Here is a 21,754-nt window from a genome sequence, read left to right as displayed (position 1 = left end):
TCTGTCCCCTCTGCTTCTTCTGGCCATGGCAACATGTCACTGGGGTCACCTGGTAACTTTCTCAGTCCAGACACTTTATGATCTAGGGCTCCTGACAGTCTGGTTAGGGGCCTGGCTATCCTCTCTGTGGTTGGTCTCTGCCACACCCAACCGCTGGAGACACACGACACCTGTTTTCTTCCTCACCCTAGGCCTGACCCCACATGGCAGTGACCGACCATTCAGCTCACGATCTCTCGTCTCCCCGGAGGTCCTCTCCTCCCATCCCAACCCTCTCAGGATGCCTGCCCATCCCACCCTGCCCCCAGCACCTACGTGGGTGATAGAGCCTCGGTAGCTGGGGCCATCTGCAGTCCGGGTACTGGGGAGGCCCTTGGTGATGCTTCCACTGGCAGTGGAGCCCAGTGCTGTCCCTAGAAGGCATAAGACACAGCTCTTTGGACCAAGTCTAAAAGCAACCTAGCTGTCCCCTGTGGAGTCAAGGGTAAGGAGACAACTGTCAAGTGGGCTTTCAGGCTCTCTAGGACTAAGGTGACTGGGCCAGACTTACCTCTCAGCACAGAGGTCTCCTGAGCAGTGGGCACTCCCAGACTTTCAGGTGGCCCAGCCTGACCCCGAGGGGACAACTGCTCCTGCTTCACTCCACTGAAGGGGGCTAGGGGTGGGCAAGAGGGTACACAGAGGTCTCAGGCTGCCCCCCTCCCAGGCTCCCAGGGCCAAGACTGCCCCCCGCCCGGCATAGGAACCAAAAGGTCATGGGCACTCACCCAGCTTCTTCGGGTCCACAGCGAGAGGCAGTCCCATGGTGAGAGGGCCCATGGGGGCCTTGGCATGCTCTGAGTGGGGCACGCGAAGCTGCACTGACATTCCCTGCTAGGGCGAAGAGAGAGATCACAACCAGATTCAGCCACAGGAAGAGCCTTGCTTGGGACTTAAGGATACGCAAGTGAGAGACGGGGCTGCCGGCCCTCTACTGCAGGACTGTGGCCAGGCCAACAACAGCCCAAGGCCAGTGTCTACAGAAAGGACAGTGTGACTGCTTTGCAAACCATGTGGTGAGTTGGTGACTGTCGGTAGGATGCAGAGGTGACCGAGGGCTTACGACAGACATGACACTCTACAGCCTGCAGCAGCTGCAGCTCCCCACCCTCCCACTGAACAGAGGATGAACTGAAGCCTACAGACAGTGAGTCACCTGCCCGAGGCACTGGAACACACGGCCTGTGATACACGTAGCCCCACAGCAGCAGGGCTGAGTCCAGCCAGCTTCCCAGCCAGCACCACCCCTGGCAACATCCCACGGCTCAGAAAGGCTCCCGTGAAGGGGAGACCCAGCCCAAGAGGCACTCACCTGGGAGATGGTACCCAGCTGCCTCTCAAGTACACCAGGGTGCTTGGCAGAGGAGATGAGGGGTGGGGGGTTAGAGATGGGGGGCCGTGGCAGGACCGGCCGGGCACTATCGTGGAGGCCCAGAGGCAGTGGGTGACCTGCAAGGAAACAAGAAGTGTATACTTGGGGGCTCCTCTATATACCTCTGCTTCAATGACCTGAGCCCTCCACGAGAACCCCAGTCCTGGATCCTCCACGGCTGCACCATCACCTCTTGATCCACACCCAGGCCTCTAAGCCAGCACCCCACTTCTACCCCCTCCCTAGATTCTGTTCTCCTCCCAGGGTCCGAAGGGATCTTTCCCAGAGTCAGTAGGCCATCCTCTCCCTAACTGTGAGCCTACAATGCCCCCCCCCCACTGCCTTAGGGAGAGTCACCTCCGGCATGGATTTCAGTGGCACGTGACTGGGGATCCCTGGGCTGGCTGGGTAGTAATTTTCTGCTGTGACAGTTTGACCTGGTGCCTCAAGTGTCCCAACTCTTGTTGTTTTGGGCCCTTTGCACACGCTGTTCCTTCTGCCGGGAATGCCTTTCTCTGTTCTCCAAGCTCCAGTAAGCAGTGCACATGTCCCTTAGGGTCAGCTGTACCTAGGCCACCCACTGTGACACTGCCATTGCCGGTGGCCTCTGGCTGGATTACTTTTACTGGTGGTGAGGACCATCAAGAATAGAAAACCTAGGTGGCTTTCCCGAAACAATCAAGACTGCCGTCCCCTCCCTCTAACGACCGTCCTCTTAGTCACTGGTGGAAAGTATCTCCCTGCTGCTCTCTCCCTCCCATGGCTGCCTAGGTCACTACAGGGTGTGTGTAGATGTTCTCAGGAGGTGCCCAGCTTCCCCAAACCTCCAGGCAAGGTCTCATCTCACCCAACCAGCATCATGCAGCCCTGCGCCAGTGCCAAGAGCCGACTGCCCACTGACTGCAGAGACCTAATCGGGGTGGTGCCCACTCACCGGGGGGTGTGTAGGAGAAGGCAGAGGGGTCTGCGGCGTGTGGGGAAGTCTTGATCACTTCCCGTGGAGGAATGGGAAAAGGCAGACCCGATGTCCAGCGTGGGGGCTCAGTAGGAAGCTTCGGGCCCTCAGCTGGGAAGGCCGGAAAGAATGAAGAAGCTTTCTCTGCTGAAAGAGGATTAAGTTGGGCAGTCAGGGAGGGCTCTGACATCTCCACTGGTCAGCTATGACAGGATCCTGACATGAGGGGCCATTGGGACATGTCAGCAAAGGTGTGCTATGTTCCCATGATAACTGCTTGGTATGGGGCTGCCTTGTGGCTGAGCCCACAGGGACAGGCATGACAGAGGGCATGTGTCCGAGGGCTAATCTTTGCTTCACGGTCTCCCACAGAATGTCACCAGTTGGGTGTCCAGGACCAAGAGTGCTGGGTCAGGCTTGCTGACCCCCGTGACTGTGCTCTATGGCAAGGGATGTGGCTACGGCAGCTACTCCAGACGAGCGTGGGGCAGCGGCAGCCCGTGTGCTAGCCGTCTACTATGTACCAGTCACCAGGCTGAGCTCCAGCCGGGCCTTGATGGGCCCGTGTGGGTGCACACTGAGGACAGTAATCAGACCCGTTTGATGAGGTCTCTTGGGTCAGTTGCCTGGATTGGAGCCCATGTGACCACAAACAACAGCAAAGGGTAGCACTCTGTGGGATGTCACAGTTTGTTCCTTCACCCTCCAGATGGGAAGACCGAGGCCCCAGCTGCTGAGTGCAGGGGAGACCTGAGAACACAGGCTAGAGCCCATGGCCTAGGCTTCTGGCTGTGCCACATGGCCCAGATCCCCTGTGTGAGGCCAGCACTCCCTGAGGCTCCACAAGCTCTTACTTTAGCGGTTCTGGGTGGCCAGCCTTGGCTAGACACATTCTGGGGATCACAACCCATCCAGAAATCGTGAAGGACAAGGGCCCTGGCCTTGGAACAGGAACGGACGCTAAGTGTCTCCTGGATCACCTCCACGCAGCCCTGGGCTGTCCTGAAAAGCTGGAGCACAAGCAGAGGCCCGAGTGCTACACTCCACATCTCTCCCTTAGGGGAGCACAAACTCCCCCTGAACTCAGGCCCCAGGGAGGTGGTTAACCAAAGTTAACCGGTGTGACATTCACATTCTCAACCTACAGGGCCTGCTCTGAACCAGGAAGTTCAAACACCTGGCTCCCTGGCCTGCTGTGTACCTTGGCTGCCCCATCCAGCTTGGCTCTGGAGAGCTGGGGGGCAGAGAGGAAGTCTGAGGCTAGAAGGAAATGGGGTCAGACTCGGCCAATGCAGGCAGGTGGCTGAGAGCCAGGACGGACAACCTGTTCCTCCAGCCGGGCCTGGGGATCCCAAGGGACCTGCCTGGCCTGGAAGCTCCCTATTGGAGCCAGGACAGAAAAGGCTGGCTTCCTGCATGCTGGGTTCATGTGTCCCCTGGGGAGCAGAACTGTGGCCAGACCACGTGAGTGACAGAGCCGGCCACCAGGTGCAATGTTCCCCCGGGAGGAGTCTAGGAACCGACATAGCACTGGCCACATGGATGGGCCCAGAACCAGCCTCAGGGACCGTGGACTGCTGGCTCTTTTCCCAGGGCTGGGGCCTAGGGCCCAACTTAGCAGGACCTGGCTGGCCCTGGGTGGCTCCAGCCCCGTTCAGCCACAGCTGCCTGGCCAGAGCCAGATCAGAGCCTCCCCCTTCCCCTTACAGTCATCCCAGGCTATCATCTTGAGTCCCGGTGGCTTCTCACAGCACACTGTGTTCTATATACCTGGCCCCTTAAAGCCCACCCTTACTGTAGTGTGTTCCGGTCCCAGCTCTAACAGGACAACCCTGCCCTCGTCCCCCAGAGGTCATCACTACATCGCGCTGGCTTGGCCTCAGGAACAAACTCAAGCCTCCCCTTCCTCCCACTTCCAAGGCCACCTGTCAAGTCCAGGCTGCCCTAGAGCTGTTGGGAGGAGCACTTCAGCCCGCCTCCCACCCCTGCCCTACTCCCTTCTGCCCTTTCTCAACAGGAATCAGAAACGGATTTTTCCCAAGACCCTAATCTGATGTCATGCCCCTCCCAAAGCAAACGGTCACTCAAAGCTAGTCTCCACCTCAGCTACACAGTTTCGTCCCCATCTCCCTCTCTGACCTCCTCTCCCACTCCCAGTCCCTGAAGGGCCTTTCCCCATCATCCCCTAGATCTCCTCACCAGATCCTTGTTGGATACCCAGCCCACTTAAGTTGGCCCTGCACCCGCCCCAAACCATTTGTTTCTTCTCATGCCTGCCACCACTAGTTTAGGAGGAACCCTGGTGCTCAGAAGCACCGATGTGAAAATTCCACGGGGCCCTGGTAGACGCTGCCCTCTACCTGCACAGGAGGCTCTGTGCTGACAAGGAAGGGGTGTCAACACGGGCAGCCATGCCTTAGCCAGGGAAAGGCGAGCCAGTCCAGCTCAGGTCAGTCCTGCTGTCGTTCTAAGACAGAGACCTGGACTGCAACCTCAGGGAGCCCAAAGGTCACACCAAAGGAGAAGCGGGCTAGACGTATGTTTGCACGCACGCTCACAGACAGACGCACACACCCCAACATTAGATTGCCTCTGGTTTCTCAAGAGCCCCCAGCTTGAGCTGCTTCTGGACCTCTATGGCTGAGCCCTGTCATCTGCTGCCTTAACTACGTGTCCTCCCAGCCTGGCCTGCCCTGCCACTGGGAGCTCCAGAGAAGAGGGCTGCCCTTCACTCTCGCTGCATCCCTGTGCCCAGCACTCACCCTCTTTCTCGGCGGGAGGCACCGGGCTGCGGCACTTGCCACGTGGACTTCCTCCCGACTGCTGAGACACGTCACCCTCTGGCTGTAGGTGCTGCGTGGGTGGAGGCACAGGGGGAGCTGGCTTTGGGGGTACTGTGTCCTCCCGGGGGGGTTCATGGACCTTGGTGACCTGCTGGGGGGCATGGGGCAGGCATGAACATTCTGGCCCCATGTCAAACATCCTGGCCCCACGTCAGAGGTTGACAGGTTGGGGAGGGGCCGTGTGGCCAGCACAAAAGCCAGGTATAGAAAGGCAGCCACATCCCACTTAAAACCCCCAATGGAGACAGAGCCTCAACATCAGATATAGGGAGCGGAGGTCATCCCCGCCAAAGAAGGGCCTGTTTCTGAGGCCCAGAGCCAGGTGGGTGCTAGGACCCGCTAGTTCCCACTCCACCCGGCACACCCCACACCACTAGGAATCAGGAGTAAGAAGCTATGTGGGCTTTGGGGTGATAGCAGCGAGGCCGGACACACCATGTCCAACACATGAATGTAAAGGCCAAAGCTAAGTGTCAAAAGGACTGAAGAGACTACAGCCAGCAGAGTGTCTAGAAAACAGGGAGCTCCCAACGGCCCCAAAGACAGACCTGCAAGGGCCTCGACATTAAGCTGGCTGAGGTGTCGCTGGGTCTGGGGGCTCACTGGCCACAGCTGCCGGGTCTGGGGCGTGGGGGAACTCTGGAGAGCTATTGCTCAGACCAGCCTTTCTGTTCCGATCTCCCAACTCCTCCCAGGACTGCCTATCTATCACCAGTCCGCCGTACACATCGCTATCTCTGGGAGCCACCGGCCTGGGGACAAGCCTCCCTCTGCAGGCAAAGCTCCAACCAGCAGTGATGAGCCTCACACAGAAATCAAGGCGGGCTGCCTGGATGCGGGGTTCACTCACAATAGGGGGGATGGCTGCTGCTCGCTGCTTCAGCTGCTTCAGGTCCAGCGGCTTCTGGGGCGAGGTACTGGCCCGGGGATCTCCGGCTGGGGTGAGGAGGCTGGGCCTTGGTGACAGCAGCCTGGGGAGGGACAAGCGTCAGGTCAGGCTGGAGCATCAGCCACAGGCTCTTGGAGGACCTTCCTGGAAAAGGGGGCTGGGGCAGTCCTGCCTCCATGGCTTCTCCTCTGAGCCCTGGACGGTGGGGCCCGCCAGGGAGGCCCTTAGCAGAGTCCACAGCCCCAGCCAACACACTCTGTTGGGTAGCAGCACTCCTCTGGCCCACACAATCCACTGCTCCAAGATGGCCTCAGGGCAAAGAAGACAGCTGAAAAGACCTAACTGGGCGCCTAGGCCATGCAGGCCCTCGGGGAATGGCTGGAAGGATACGAACTCAACCGGAGCAGGGTGGAGAGACACTGAGAGATTCCTTGGAGATTATTTTTGTCTCAAACCCAGAGTAAGAGCAGGCTGGGCCCTGGGACTGGCGGATGTCTCTACTATGTGTCCCTGGGCTCAGTCCTGTCCTGGGGGATGGGCAGGTTTCATGACCTCAATGATGGGGGCTGAGCTATGGGTACAGCCCTAGAATTTGGACAGGGGAGAAATCTCGGAAGTTTCTGGAAAACAGCAGGGGTTATGTAAACCCTGGGTGCTGAGACCATCCTGCTCCAAGGCACAGGGAGCCACGTAACCTGGAACGTCAGCTTTTGGGGTGAGAACTCCTAACAGTCAGGGCCATAAGGGACACAGCAGAAGAGCACACGCTTCCTGCAGCAGACGGAGGGCAGACTCGGCTGCAGCAGAAATATGCGTGCAACAGGCCCTGCGGGTAGCAGCCCGCTGCCCGCATCTGCCACACGCTCAGCCAAGCAGGGAGAGCAGACAGACAGGGTGACGCCTGCTGAAGCTGCCTGAGGCAATCGGGGGTGGCGTGGAGTGGGGAGGGTGGCAGGAAGGATAGGCCACCCCGACTCCTCTCTCTCTCCTGTCCCACCTGTCCCCCACACCCGTGGCAGAGATTCTGCTGTTGTCATTCTCATCAGATCTCCTGTGGTCCACGCTCCATCTGCCCCGCCCTCCCCTAGTCATTTCTCTCCCTTCCGTTCTTTTTGATTTTTTTTTTTTTCCTTTTCTGACACAGGGTTTCTCTGGATAGCCCTGGCTGTCCCGGAACTCACTTTGTAGACTATCAGGCTGGCCCCGAACTCAGAGATCTGCCTGCCTTTGCCTCCTGAGTGCTGGGATTAAAGGCGTGCTTCACCACGCCTTAGCCATTCTTATGACCCAATTTGGTAAACTTAAATTGAAGTAAAATACTATACAGGCTTTGAACAGCTCTGCGGAAGGTCATGCCAAGGTTGGGTGGGATGGCATGGCACCTGTCATCCCTGGGCAGGAAGACTCTATAAGTTCAAGGCCAACCTGGGCTACACAGTGAGTCTCACTTACGAAACATCAAAAACAAAACAAGGCGTCCCCACTAACCCTACGTTGAGCTGAACCATTCTCAGGAGAAATGACGCACCACAGAGAAGCTGGCAAACTAAAGTCCCACAGACACCCACAGACAGACGCTGAGAGAAAACACAAGGCAAGGAAAGGGGCTGCCATCCCAGCCACGGGGCCCTAACCCTCGCCCTACAACAGAAGAGGCCACAAAACACAGTGCTATGAAAGAGGCCAGACATGGTGGCCACATGCCCTGCTCCCTTCACAGGACATAGGACCGTTCCCATCAGTGGATATACAGTAGCCGTGAAGGCTGTAACGGTCTCCTCTGGGGTGACCGCATGACCTGTAATGACACCGTGAGGCACTGAACACACCCGATGTCCCAAGGCTGTGTGCCCTGAGTGACCTGGTGAGCAGCATGTGAGCTACAGTTCTCTAGGGCCACCAAGAGGAAGGTGTGCTGTGACGGGAGGGGCCGCTGCTGCTCGGTAAATCTGGGGAGCAGTCACCCCATCTGGGTAGAAGCAGAGAACAACTAAGACCTTTGCCACAAGCACCAGGGGCATCTCCATTCCCCATTATCTCCAGACAGACAGACAGACAGACAGACCTAAAGCTAGAAAGACATCCTAGTGCTGGAGAAATGGCTCTGTTTAAAGAGCAGAGACCCAGGTTTGGTTCAACACCCGAAGATCTCATGTCCTCTCCTGGCTCTGAGGTCACCACACAAGAATGTGGTACACAAACACTCAGGCAGGTGTACACACACACACACACACACACACACACACACACACACACACACACACACACACACGCAGGAGAGGTGGCGCGGGGGTACGCTGCTCCTGCCGAGGACAGAAGCCACACCAGGTGGCTTATAACCGCCTAGAACTTGTTCTCTGTGGCCTGGTTCCTCCACAGACACCAGCACTCACGTGTACAGACTCATACACAGGCACATAATTAAAAAATAATAAAATAGCTTTGATGATTTCCGGTCTTCACAGGACCTAAGACAAAAACCCCACCGGTCACTACACTCCCAGCTACAGACCTTTGAGACGCTCTGACCGTAAGCTCTGAGACCACAGGGCCTTTGTCCTACCTGGCTCCTCCCTGTGCTCAAACTTCCTCTCCACACTAAGCAATGACCATACTCAAGGCTTGCCTGCTTCGAGTCACGCATACCATCCGCATGTCTCATGAGCTATAAGCCTTTCTTCTGACCAGCACCAGACCACCGGGGAATCAGGGCCCTCCTGGCCAAGTGTCTAGCATCTCCAGGGGCCTGCCCAGCACATGCTGCACCCAAACACTGTGAGCTTGGCCCAGGGTCACGGTTATAACACAGCAACTCTGTAGCCACATCGTTACCCATTCCAAGTGTGGAAACTGAGCTTAGGGGTGGGGGTGGGGGTGCTTCCCAAGGTCCAGCTCTACTGGAAAGCATCACATCCCTACTCTGAAAGTGAAATCGGGGTGCAAGGCTCATCGCAAACTCCAGGCCAAGCTCTCCCAGAGTGGCCGGAATGGGGCTGGGCGCAATCACTCAGAGGTTACAGAGAGTGGCGCAGGCTGCTGGCCTCCTGACGGCCTTCACCTACCCTCCCTGGCCCCCATGGTGCTGCTGGTAAAGGTGGCAGGCCTCCAGCCAGGAAGTCTAGCTGCTTACTGAAGGCACGGGTGGGCCCCAGGGCAAGGAGGTGGTCCTGAGTTCCAGCCTAGGAGCTAGAAAGCAAGCAGAGAAGGTGGCTAGCCACCAAACACCAGGGATGGAAGGAAACTACTGGCTAGTGCTATGGGCGAAGGGAGCTAGAACTGAGAGGCCTCAGCCTGACCGGAGCCTACAGAAGTCTGAGGAGAAGGCTGGTATTCGGGGCGGCACCCCACACCTTGTGGCACTCTCTCATCTCAGTAGAGACCCTGGTGGCACTGGAACTGCCATAGGCCCTATGTCCCCTGTTGTGCCTATCAAGCCAGAAGCTGGGGACATGGGAGCCCTCAGAAACCCGCTGGCTACCTTCTGCTTATTCTAGGCCATCTGTTGTCCACCTGCTCCATGTGGGCCCAACCAGAGGAGCCCTCAGGGAATAAAGAAGGTCTACAAAGCATCCATTTCAAATCCACCAGCCCGGAGGGGAGAGGGGAGCCAGGGGAAGCAGGAAGGGCCCTGTGTGGGCCGGTCTGAAGGTCATGGTCTCCTCCCTTGCTCTGCTGGAATTTTTCAGAGACTTGAGGGGAGAGAAAACAGACTCTGCTGTTTGCAGTCAAAATAAACATTAGCATACTGCCTCATCACAAAACAACTGCGGCTGCCCAGAGGTGGGTGGGGCTGTCCAGATGTGATCACCGGGAGGTTTTCAGACCTGCCCTTGAGTGCCCAGAGGGCTTCACCTAAAACACGGTGTGCCCCTAGGGCAGGGAGTGTGCCAATCAGAATGCTCCACAGATCCGCTACCACCTCAGAGAGAAAGCTGGGCTGACTGCACGACCAGGGGCCTCTAGTGTCTGGGCCCTGGGTGACCTCATCTTAATCGCATAGCTAGCAACTTATTTCCATCACTGGAACAATCTGGCTCACAGGGACCCCCTCAGTCATGGCCCGGCTCTTGTAGACAGCAGTCTTCGTGTCTTAACACCCTGGGAACGTGTACAATGGCCTGGCCCATGTGGCCCTTTGTGTACCTGGCTGGCTCCTAGCCATGGCCTTTGCTAAGGAAGTATTCTGAAGGGAAGAACTGTGTCCCAGCATTCCAGACCTAATGCTGGGCCCAGTGCATAAGACCTCGTTGGAAAGCCAGGATGATGTAGTCATGGGAGACTGGCAACCTTCCAGGGAGCAGGAATTTAAACAGAGGTACAGGGGAACCTAATATCTACAGAGGCTGAGATCAGAGTGCTGGGTCTATAAACCAGAGACTATAGGCAACCATCAGTATGAAAGATGTGTGATGGAAATGTTCCGAGTTGGAGTATGGGTGACTCCGGGACACCTGGATTTGGACCTTCTACCTCCAACTACTCTTACGTCAAGCCATCTGGTCTGAATCACAGCTGGAGGACGCCAACATTCATTCTCTCCCTGGAGCTTTCTATGGCTACCTTCCCTTCCAGATCTCAGCTCCAGGCTGCCCCATGTGGGTCTTCCTTCCACTGTACCCTTCGAGAATGAACCCTCCTGGAGGTAGTCTGAATAAGAATGTCCTCATAGGAGCACCTATTTGAATGCTCAAGTCACCAAGGAGTGACACTATTTAAAAGGATTAGAAGGATGAGAAGGTGTCGCCTTGTTGGAGGAAGGATCTCCCTGGTAACCGGCTTTGAGGTTTCAAACACCCAAGTCACACAACACAACTTTCTTCTTCCTCTCTCCCTTCCCCACTCCATCTCTCTCCAACTGTGGATGAGGATGTAACTCTCAACCACATCTCCAGTGCCATGCTTCCCACAAAGAGGATACGGACTAAACCTCTGGAGCTGTAAGCTAGCCCAGGATGAACTGTTCTCTTCTGTAAGAGTTGCCTTGGTCATGGTGTCTCCTCACAGCAATACAACAGTGACTAAGACACCCCTAATTCTGGTCTCAGTCCCATATTAATCCCTACAAACCAGACACAGACTCCAAGGTAGGCCGGGCCCCCTGTGCTGTCATGGCAGACGAAGGGTGCTCCCTGTGTTTGCGGAATACACAAGAACCACAGCTCGCCTGACGCCTCTCACCTGCCCTTGTCACCTCCCTCGGGCTCATCCACCTCATCGGCACTGCAGGTGGCACTGGAGTCACTGTCCTGGGTGGCACCCGAGCTGGAACCCTTGGTCGCAGCTGCCTTGCTTCCAGCCTCCTCCCCCTTAAGTGGCGCCTCGGACACAGTCTCAATGGCCTCTGGGCCCTTGGCTTTGTCTTCAGGCTCCTCCTCGGTCTCCTCCTTGTGATCACTCTGTACACTCTCTGGTGGCTCCTCAGGGGCCTCGGGCTCCTCTGTCTTCCCCACATCGATCACCAGCTCCTCGGCCTCAGACTTCTGCTCCTTGGCATCCTCGGTCTGGGGAACTGTAGCAGCCTGGTCTTCTTGGTCATCCTTGGCAACAGCAGCCGGGGGTGCGGCAGGTGGTGGGGAAGCCACTGGGGATGGTGGGCCACTGGCATCAGGGGCTGGGCAGGGCTCAGCAGGGGCTGTTGCGGGTTCTTCTGGAGGAGGAACAGGTGGCTGGGTGGCAGCGGGCAATGCTTCAGTGCTAGCAGGCTTAGGACCAGCGTCCTTGGTGGCTTCCGTGCGCGGGGATGGGACACTCTCAGTATCAGAGCTGTTGTTGACCGCAGCTACATGAAGGCAAGAGGAAAGGCGGGAATAAGCTACGACACTGAACGTGACAGCGCTCTCAAGGAGTATCAGAACAGCCCCCAGGCTCCTACACCTCCAGTGAGTCCTGTCCCTCACAAGCCCCTGTAGCTTGCAACATCTGCTTCTTTTTCCTGCTGCCCACAGAACCCAACCCCAACCCCTACTTTCCAGGTAGTCAGTGCCACTATGGGGCCAATCCAGGACGGCCTCAAGACAAGCCTTCCCTCATCTGAGGTCTGCAGAGTCAGTGTGAGTGCCATTCAGCTCGGTGCCCGACTTTTGGTACTCCCATGGGAAACTCAAGGCTCCCCACAAGCTTCAGTTTCCCCGTCCACAGAATGGGGAACCAGACCTCCGCGGGTACTGAGCAGGACGAGTGACAGTTCAGGTCTAGGGACCATGAGCGCATTACGGTAAGGCTGACACCACAGCAGCTACAAGGCCACTGCATCGGGGACTCCGTGAAGGAGCATGTCTGCTGCTGTGGCTCCAATAGGTTCATGGCTCTGTGTGCTCATGCGTGTGCACATGCGTGCAGGCCCTGACTGTAACTGTCTCTCTCATCTTTGGGTCTCCAGTCCCTCCGTTTTCTGCCTGGGATACAGACGCCTGGAAAGAAGGCGAGGACACGGAACAGGGAAGAGTCCGGAAGAGAGGAAAGATGGGTAGAGCGTGCTGTCCACGGACACAACAGGAACAGACATTTTGTAGGAGAGACAAACAAAGCAGAGGAGGAAACAGCACAGAGAGGACCGGGGATGGGGATGTAAGATCTTGGATACCCTACTATGCCCCGGCCCCCAGCTCAGCCAAAAGCCACATTCTTACCTGGGCCACTGCACTCTCCGACTCTGGGAACCTCATTCCCGGAGGCCTGTGAGGCTGGAAGGAAGTTGGAGAGGAGTTAGTACTGGGGCGCTACACCAAGTCCTGTGGGAAGGGAGAGGGGTGTGGCTCGCTGAGGGCAGGGGACCCAGGACAGCTTCCACGGGACCAGCTTGCTCAGCTCCCAAGGGAAGCCCTGGTCACCCACAGCCAAAGTGTGCCCCCGACCCCCACAAGGCCAAGGTGTGTCCAGAGTCCACAGAGCTGTGTGTGAGTGACTGGGTCAAACCAATGAGGCCATCAACCAATGTGGCTTCCAGCCTTGTCAATCAGTTCCCAGCCTCCCCTGCTTCTCTGTTCTTTTGGAGCCCAGAGCAGAGCATCTCTCCCAGGACAGATATGGGTAACACCAACATGGTGCTGGTCATGAGCACACAGGGCCTCATGGACCAGAGTACTCATGAAGCACAGTAACAGGAAATTAAGGACACAGAGGAAATTAAGACACACAGAGAGAGGCAAGCAAGTAGCCTGGGCCACCTAGTAGGGCATGACCTCTGGTCTTCCTCTTTGCAGCCCAACAACAGGACACAGGAGGCCGAAGCCACTGAAGTTCTGTGGACAGCAGGCAGGGTGCCGGTGCCTGCCACGCGCTGTCAGTCATGTCTACACCGGAAGCCCTGAGTCAGGCAGGGCCCCACCTTAAGGACTGGGTTTGGGCAGGGCAGGAATGGCTAGAGTTAGCCCAGTTCTGCACTGAGGCATTCCACTGGGCACCCAGGATGTGTACCAGGCAGGTGCACAGAGCCTGGGCATAGTAGGTGCTTTACAGATCAAGTGATAGGAAGTTACCAGCCCCCTTCCCCTGGACGCCAAAGAGACACAGAGCACAGGGCTAGGACCAAGCTGCCAAACCAGGTCTTAGGGACCTGGAGTCACTCCTCCATGCCTCAGTCACCCCTCAGCCACTTCCTCAGCATGTGGTGACAGAGACAAGGCTATATGGCTGCCATGACTGTTGCCATCCAAGGAAGTCCTAGGTCAAGTGGCCCCTAGCCTGGACTCAGCCTTTCTAGCCCATTGCCCTGGGGTGCGAATGGTTAGCTGCCCCAGGAATCCCCAGGTGGTGATAGTCCTCAGCCAGCCTGGCCCTGCCCCAGCCTGTTCCTAAGCAGATGTGTAAGCCACTCCGTGCCCCAGGATCTGGGGCTCACAGTCACTCCCCACTCTTGTGGGCAGCTGTCTCTACCACTTCCCGTCCACGCTATGTCCATCTTGCTCAGGGGGGTGGCTGAGGTAACAAAGAGGTAAGGTCTTTGACACCAACGGCCTAGGGCCCAACCTCGGATGTGTCCCGAGGTCATGCCAGGCCTACGGAGAAAGCATGTGAATTATGGGGAGCTGGAGCAGAAGCCTCCAGTCTAGTCAGGGTTCCCTAGAAGAGGAGACACAGAGCATTGTGTGTGTGCCTGTGTGCATACGTTTTCATTCCCTTTCTCCCGCCGCCTCCCCCCTCCTCCCGCGGCAGTGACCTCACCTTCTGCCTCCTCCGCCAGTTCTTCCTCATTGGCACTTGCACCAGACGCCTCCATCTCTTCGTCCTCAGCGGCAGGTGGGAAGGCTGTCTCCTCACTTGCCGCAGCCGGGGTCTTCTTTTTCTTCCTCCGGGCATTCCTCTCCTTCTCCTGGGACAGGACAGTAGCGGTCAAGGCTGGGGAGACCCTGTGTCTGAGGCCCAGTCACAGCTGTGAGGGCAGCGAGCTTGGGTGGCTGCTTGGTTGTGTGGGCAGCCTTCCCACTCAGCTCATGGCATTGGCCATGCCGGCCAGGGCTATTTTTACCATAGAGGCTTCATAGTGCCATGTGTCCCAGTGGCACCCTGGGTACAGGCTGGGTCGGGCCATAGTGTCCCAGGGCACACTCGGGGCTCAGGTGGAAGGGCTATGGATACAACAGGGCCACTACTCTCCAAAGTGAGCAACGCATACAAGTTTGGCCTCGGGACTGGCCAGGGACCACAGTGGGATCAAATGGGGATAGAAAAGGTACAAGGCCAAGTCACCCGGTGGATGACCAGGGCGAGGCTGACACTGGAGTCCAGGTCTGAGTATAGAGGAAGGAGCATCCAAGCCAAGGTGAGAGAGGCTTATTTGCAAAGGCCCTGGGGTGTGGATCAGCCACATGGTAGCCTTGCGTTTCCCCCAAACCACTTCTACTCCTCACACTCAGGGCCCAGTTTCACCCTCCCAGCACGGGGGCATTCAAAATCCTCTCCAGATCCACTTCCGTGCCCCTCCACTGAGCTGGGTAGAAGCCCAATGCAGCTGAGGCTTCTCTGAGCTTGGGATGTGGATCGGCAGTCAGGACGCAGACACTGGTCTTGCAATGACCAGTCATGGAGGCCTTTTGGATCGAGCACGGCGCAAGCCTAGTCTAGGACGTGATCCAGGCACCCTAGTTTCTCAGTTGACATCCCTAGTGCTGGTTTGGCATCACCCAAAGGGAGTCCAAGCGGAGGAGCACAGCAACTGAGGAACAGGCCAGGAGGGGAGAGGAGCATGGTGGGTGGAGACGCACTGCAACCAAGGAGCTTTTCCAGGGGAAGACAGCAGATGGCAGAGGGACTCACAAGTCAGAAAAACCCACCAGGGTCAGAAGCTGGTGACAGACCACAGTTCTGCTACACCTGACTGGTGACATTCTGTCCTGAAAAATAACATGACCACGCTGTGTCCACTGTCACACCGGCCCTAAGCTACAGATGTGCCATCCCAAGTCCCGGACACCAGGATCCTGGGATACAGGACAAAAAGGAAACCCATGCCTGTCTGTCCATCACCACCTCTGTTGCCAACGCTAGGCCACAGGCTTGTTCTAAGTTTACACAGACCTTGTGGCCCTTTGCTTCGCCACCCACGCCCACACAGGGTCTGGTCTTGGCACTTCCCGGGAGGCCGGGCTCCAGTCTGTGGGTGCGAGGATGTTGTGGCATGTGTCTGGGGATCCCCTTCCTTTGTCTATCTTTAGCAACAGGAACTCGGCAGCAGGTTGCAGGGACACTCACAGGAAACGGGAGCCCATCGGCCTAGCAGAGCCATGAACAGACTATCCATACAGCACACCCCGTGTTTCTGGAGCCTGCGGGAAACCCAGCCATAGCCCCAGCACCAAAGGGCTGGTGGGCATGTGTAAGCGGTGTTTTGGAGACACGAACACAAATTACAGATAGTGTTCGTTTACTAAGCACCTACTGCACACCAGGAATCCTCGAGGTGTCAAAGTCACACGTACACACAGCTACCCTGCCACGCAGCTTTCAACACTCCAGGCTCCTAACACTTGAAATCAGCTCCAGATCACTAGTCCTGCCATTCTGCATAGTCCAAGTCTGCTTCTCCAGGCCCCACGCCAGCCCCAGGGACTTTACACAGGCTGTTCCCAGCCCGAACACCCTTCCCCCAGATAGCAAACACTCACTTCCTCCAACGTCATCTCCCCAGAGGCCCTCTCTGATTTGCCCGGGGGATTAACCAATGTCCTGCAACACACACACACACACACACACACACACACACACACACACACACACACACACACACTCTCTCTCTCTCTCTCTCTCTCTCTCTCTCTCTCTCTCTCTCTTTCTCTCTCTCTCTTTCTCTCCGTCTCCACATCTTTGGGCTGCGTGCTGGAAGTTAAGCGTGTGTTACCGCATCTCTTGACGAGACTTATTCCTTGTCAGCAGGGACCTTTGCCTGTTCTAGCCACCTCCCTCCACACCTGGAGTAGAGCCACGCACTTCATTACACAAATGAGCCTCAGAGAAGATGACAGCGACTCAGAGACGGAGCTCAGAGTCGAGGAGGCCCGCCTGCTGGAGTTCAAGTACATCCTGCCTGGAGCGTCTCCCAGCAGCCACAGAGAGAAGACAGCAGAAGGAAGCTAGGCCGGCAGGGCCAGCGCCCAGATGACACACTGAGCAACCTGGAGGCCGAGCCCTGAGGGCCAGGACACAGACAGAAGGGCAGCCTTCGGCCACACAGAGTGGGAGGGAGACCTCAGAGAGGACCAGGCTGCCAAATGTTACATAACCTGCGACACGCAGGCTCCGCCCAAGCTCCCGTTTCCTGATGAGTCTCCAGCAGCCCTGTGCAGGTCAGGCCCGGGATGAGCAGGAGGGACGCCCACTGACCTCCTGCCTTCCCCTGCTTCCTGGGTGGCCGAGGGTGGCACACCTTCCTGCTCTCAGACAGGCCTGGGCCAGCAGCCAAAGGCCTTAGACACTGCTTGGGGACTAAGAGGACAGAAGTGACCCTCTCGTTCTCGTAATTTTCTTTTGGAGCCACGGTCCTGGAGCCTAGGCTGGCCTGGAACTCCTGATGCTCCTGCCTCAAGCCTCCTCAGTGTCACATAAGCCCAGCTTGACCTACCCTCTATCAGGGTGGTTTGATGTTGAGTGGGTCAGGGGCTTCGACAAAGGCCAGCCCACACTCCCACAACAGGATGCTCGCTCTATACCTCAGGGGTGTCCACCTCTGCATACTACTCTATGGTCCTTAGGACTAGTCAGCTCATGGGGAGAGGACAAGCTAACCTCCTCTACAGACTTCCTCTGCCAGAGCAGCCACCTGAACGACAAAGCTAGGGACAGGGCTGGGACCCCCTTCCTAGGCAGCCTGCTTCCACTCAGACCAGAGCTACCTCCTTAGCTCAACAGCTCACCATGATCCCCACATCCCACTGTGGAAGTAGCAAGCTCCTCAGGAAACCCCAGTCACACCTCTGCCCATGAGACACGGACTACATCCTACTCTGTGACCTGGTCCAGACCCTGGACTTTCCACCGTGGACAGCAATGCCTCCCCATACACTTCTGAAGCAGGTGGGAACTGAGGCCTAGGGGCCAAGCTGTGTGCTGTGAGCACAAGCCATGGGGCAGCAGAGCCAGAGCACACACCCACCAGGCCAGAGCGCTCTGTACTTTGGGGTAACTCTGTGCGCACATCCATCTCTCACCTGGGACAGATACACCACATCCCAAAGACCCTGAGCCCTCTGCCATTGGCACCCCTGTGGCTTTAGCTGGTGAGGAGCTGGCAAGTTGCCTCGGGCCCCCTTCCAAGTAGAGCCCTGGTACCTGGGAGGAGTGCACCCTCCCCCGAGACCTTAGAGGCAGTTCTTTTATCCTTCCCATTTTACAGGCAGAGAAACTGAGGCACAGAAAAAACAAGATTCTTGGCTAAAAAGTCACACAGCCTACAAGTGGCACAGCCTAGTTTCATATTCTCTCTCTCTCTCTCTCTCTCTCTCTCTCTCTCTCTCTCTCTCTCCCTCTGTCTCTCTCTCTCTCTCTCTCTCACACACACACACACACACACACACACACACACACACACACACACACACACACACAACATCAGTGGAGACAGCCCTTGGTAGTTACTGGATTACAAGGGCTTCAGGTCCTAGAGGACATGGGGCAGGTAGCTATAACGTAAGTAGTGAGAGGTCGCAAAGAGCGAGCAGGCAGGAAGCCCCACAGAGTGGCCCTCCACCCACGGGCACATCTTTTCTGGCTCATGAGGCCAATCGCACCTCTGTCCAGTGTTATTATCTCCCGCCCTAGATGAGGACATGGCTCAGTACGGAGAGAGAAACTGCTTGGGTCTCATGGGCGCTAGACCACAAGCTTGGACCTGGCCCCTCTTCCTAGCTGACTATGTGCTCAGGCCCACTGGGGGTCCTTGGCAGCAGAGGGAGAAGTCCCCTGGAACCACGGGGAGCTGGGCAGTCGGACACTAGGGGAACACGATCTGCAAGCGATAGCTTGGAGGTGGCAGCTGCAGCACCAGCGGGCTGAGGCAGGTGCCCCTGGGTTCTGCACGGGGCTTGATGTGACGGAATGATGCTGTCTCAGGCCTGCTCTACTGTGCTCTGCCATGCCATGCATTGCTGTGTGCCCTCTGGGCCTCTGTAGGCTGCAGGAAAGAGCATCACATCTGCCCAAGAACCCACACAACTTTTAAACCCAGGGAGGGATGGACCGCAAGGCCTCCTCCCGAGCCTCAGACCATGGCAGGAGGCTGGAGGGGTGGTAGTTACTCAGCTGTGAGTTTAGGCGGCTAAAGAGCTTCCCTGGGCCTCAGTCTCTGTCTTTTGGGACACTCTTCCCCTGTCACTGGAGCCCTACTGTCCCAAAGGGCAGCCAGGCAGAAGCCAAGCCGCTCACTCAGGGCTCTCAGCCTCTGGGTCTCCAATCCAGGGCACTGAGAGTGATGGCAGGTTCCTGGCTGGGTCAGGGCCCAGCCCACCCATACCTCCCCATGCAGGGGCCACATGAGCAAGGCTGTGGGAGGCCTGGCTGTCCCCAGTCCCCAGCTCACGAGTTCTGGCCAGACTCACCATCTTTAGCTTGTGCTGCTGAAGGATTTCGTCCAGGTTCTGCCTCTTCTTGTAGTTGAAGTAAAAGTTCTTACACTGGGACACAGTCTTGGAGCCCACCATGCGGGCGATGGCTGACCAGTTCCTCCCATGTTCCAGGAGGCCTGTAGGTGGAGGGCAGGTGAGGGTTCACTACAGTCCAGGACCAAGGGGGCACAGCCAGGGATATCAGGAAACAAACGGTGACCCGCATGGCCTCAAGTGAGGCCACGTTTAAGATTCTAGGGGGCAGAAGACAGCCTTCCCCCATCCTTCCCTCCCCAGTCGGGCGGGAGCGGTGGTGACCCAGCTTTGACACTGCACAGCTGCAGCGAGGCCTCAGGAGAACAAGCCTGCTTTCCGGTCTCACCATAGGTGAAGAGGAAAGCGAGCTGGAAGAGCAGAGGTCGGAGCAGGGTGAGCTTGGTCCTCAGACCAAAGGAGCCACACCAGGCTCAGCGCCCACCTGGCACTCGGCAGTCGCGGGTGGATCTGTCTCAAGCCACAGCTTGAGACCACATGGTGGGACAATCTGTGGAGGCCACCCCCTCTTCGACCCCACCAAGGCCACAGACATTTGCTCTCCAGCTCCGAGGCCATAAACCCTGAGCTAGAAGAGAAGGCTGTGGACCCTCTAGTCACAATGGGCCCCAGCTCCCCTGGAAGCAAATCTGGCCACTTTCCCTGGCAGGGGCAGAACCTGCCCCTGGCGGAAGAGGGTAGGAGACTGGAGGGCAGAGCCAGAACCTGAGCTCCAAAGCCATTTGGGATCACCAAGCTTCAAATCATTTTCTTCTACACCAGAGCAGAGCAAGAGGCTGTAACTGCTAGGATCTGATCGTGCGGGGCGGGAAGGGTAGGGGCCCACCCCCTCATTCAAACCCCAGTTGGTGGCTTACTACAAACAAAGGAAACAATAAAAAATACAAAATACCCCAACCCACCAGCAAGTGACCCCCTAGGTCTACAGGGCTGTGAATCAGTCTGTCTGGCCCCTCCCCCACACCCTGGTCAAGCCTAGAATTCCTGAATATTTCCCACCCACCTCACCCAGCTCAGGAGGGGGTCTGAAGCCTCTGCTTCCCACTCTAGCCGCCTCCTCAGGGGGCCCCATGATATGGGGGAGGTGCAGGGCAGCCAGGCCACCTGCTGGCCTACAGTGACCACAGGAGCCACGTGGCTCCATCGCTGCTTCTCCGGGATCCTCAAGGGCAGGAGGCAGGGAGGGCCAGGGCTCAGGATCAAGTGTAACTCAGCCCCTGACCTTTCCCTCCGCCCGAGCCAGCAGCAGCTGCCACTTCCAGAACCTGGCGGCTGGGGCTGCGTTTATTTATATTACGGGAGTGCAGTCCAAGAGGGCCCAGCAAACACGTCAGGCCGAGGGATCGCAGGCCCGGAACCCCAGGGCAAGTCTCCATTTGGAGCTGTTGGGGGTGGGGTGCCTGAGGAGTTGAGGGGGAATGGCCAGACCCCAGGGAGCAGACATTTCCAAATTCAGTTAAGTCAACAAGGAGTCCGAACAGCTGGGTCTCCCAACGAACTCAGCCTATAGAAGCAAGGAGCTGACAGGGCGGGGGATGACACTCAGCTGTTCCTGAACACGTGTGGTCACGGATGGCGATGGGCGAGCTGTTGGAGAGCCCTTCCCAGAGTGAGCCACACAACCCTGGGGAGACACGAGCTCCTCCGCTCTTGTTCTAGGAGCCTTACGTTGGGGTGCTGTGCAGGCACGGGAATACTTCACACCCCATGTTGTAAAGACAGCCCAGCTGCCCTGTCCACCCCGGGGAGCCCCTCTGAGAATGTCCCAGCCAAGCTTGGAGCCCAGACTAAGTACAGCCTCCTTCCAGGGGATCTTGGCTGCACCCTAGAAAGGCAAGAAGGGGTGATAGAGAAAGGGGAGACAGAGCCACGGGTCCAAAATTCCAAGTCCCCACCACCACCACACGTGCAGTCGAAATTTCCTGTAGCCCCCATCAAAGTCCCTGTCACCAGCCAACCCCACCCTCCAGCCCCATCCCGGGCTGGGGACCACTCACATCCTCTCATCTGCGTCTCCCCCTCGGCCAAGTTTTCCGGAAACATCCGGCTGGAAGGATGCTCCAGGGAGCGGAGCAGCGATTAGGAGGCTGTGGCCGCAAGGCTGCTTAAGCTTCTTGCTGGTATCCCCTGGTTCTACCTCTGTTCACATCCTCAGGAGCCGTGAAGGCAAAAGCAGGCACTGGGGGTGGGCCCGGGACTCCTCCTGCGCTGCTACCAGCTGCCCCAGGGAGCTGAGCACTGCCCTTCCTGCTTGGGAGGGGAGCGAGGGCTACAGCAGCGGGAAGTTGTCAGTTCTGTGTGCTGGGTTTCTCTGTGCCAGGCGTCACCAGTGAGCACGCGGCGTCCGCAGATCTTCCAGGCACCAGTGTCTCAAGGAGGACACTAGGGGAGGGTGCTGGCCCGGAGACCCCAGACCCACCAAGCCACACGAAATCCACAAGCTCTGGGCAGGACAGGACCAGGCAGCTGTGTCCCTAAACGGCTGGGCTGTGGGTCCCTGGGCTCCGCGCAGCTCTTCTTGCTGCCTGACCCAACGAGCCGCGTCAGGACTGAATGTGACCTCCAGAC

At 57.5% G+C, this 21,754-nt stretch overlaps 1 protein-coding gene across 1 annotated transcript in view; it reads right to left on the bottom strand.

Moving 5' to 3' along the window:
* Ncor2 (nuclear receptor corepressor 2) overlaps positions 1-21,754 on the bottom strand; it is a 108,319-nt gene that overhangs the window by 20,793 nt on the left and 65,772 nt on the right. The window contains exons 17-27 of the mRNA XM_032887252.1: positions 19,127-19,269; positions 14,262-14,409; positions 12,728-12,781; positions 11,277-11,877; positions 6,060-6,180; positions 5,129-5,297; positions 2,346-2,513; positions 1,352-1,488; positions 768-870; positions 551-655; positions 316-413 (exon numbers count right to left, since the gene is read on the bottom strand). Coding sequence (XP_032743143.1) covers positions 316-413; positions 551-655; positions 768-870; positions 1,352-1,488; positions 2,346-2,513; positions 5,129-5,297; positions 6,060-6,180; positions 11,277-11,877; positions 12,728-12,781; positions 14,262-14,409; positions 19,127-19,269 — 1,847 coding nt within the window. The remainder of the gene's footprint in view (positions 1-315; positions 414-550; positions 656-767; positions 871-1,351; positions 1,489-2,345; positions 2,514-5,128; positions 5,298-6,059; positions 6,181-11,276; positions 11,878-12,727; positions 12,782-14,261; positions 14,410-19,126; positions 19,270-21,754) is intronic.

Source organism: Rattus rattus, chromosome 16 (genome assembly GCF_011064425.1).
Source record: "Rattus rattus isolate New Zealand chromosome 16, Rrattus_CSIRO_v1, whole genome shotgun sequence".
Taxonomy (NCBI): Eukaryota; Metazoa; Chordata; class Mammalia; order Rodentia; family Muridae; genus Rattus; species Rattus rattus.
Note: the sequence above shows the minus strand (reverse complement) of the source record. Positions and strands in the feature narration are given on the sequence as shown.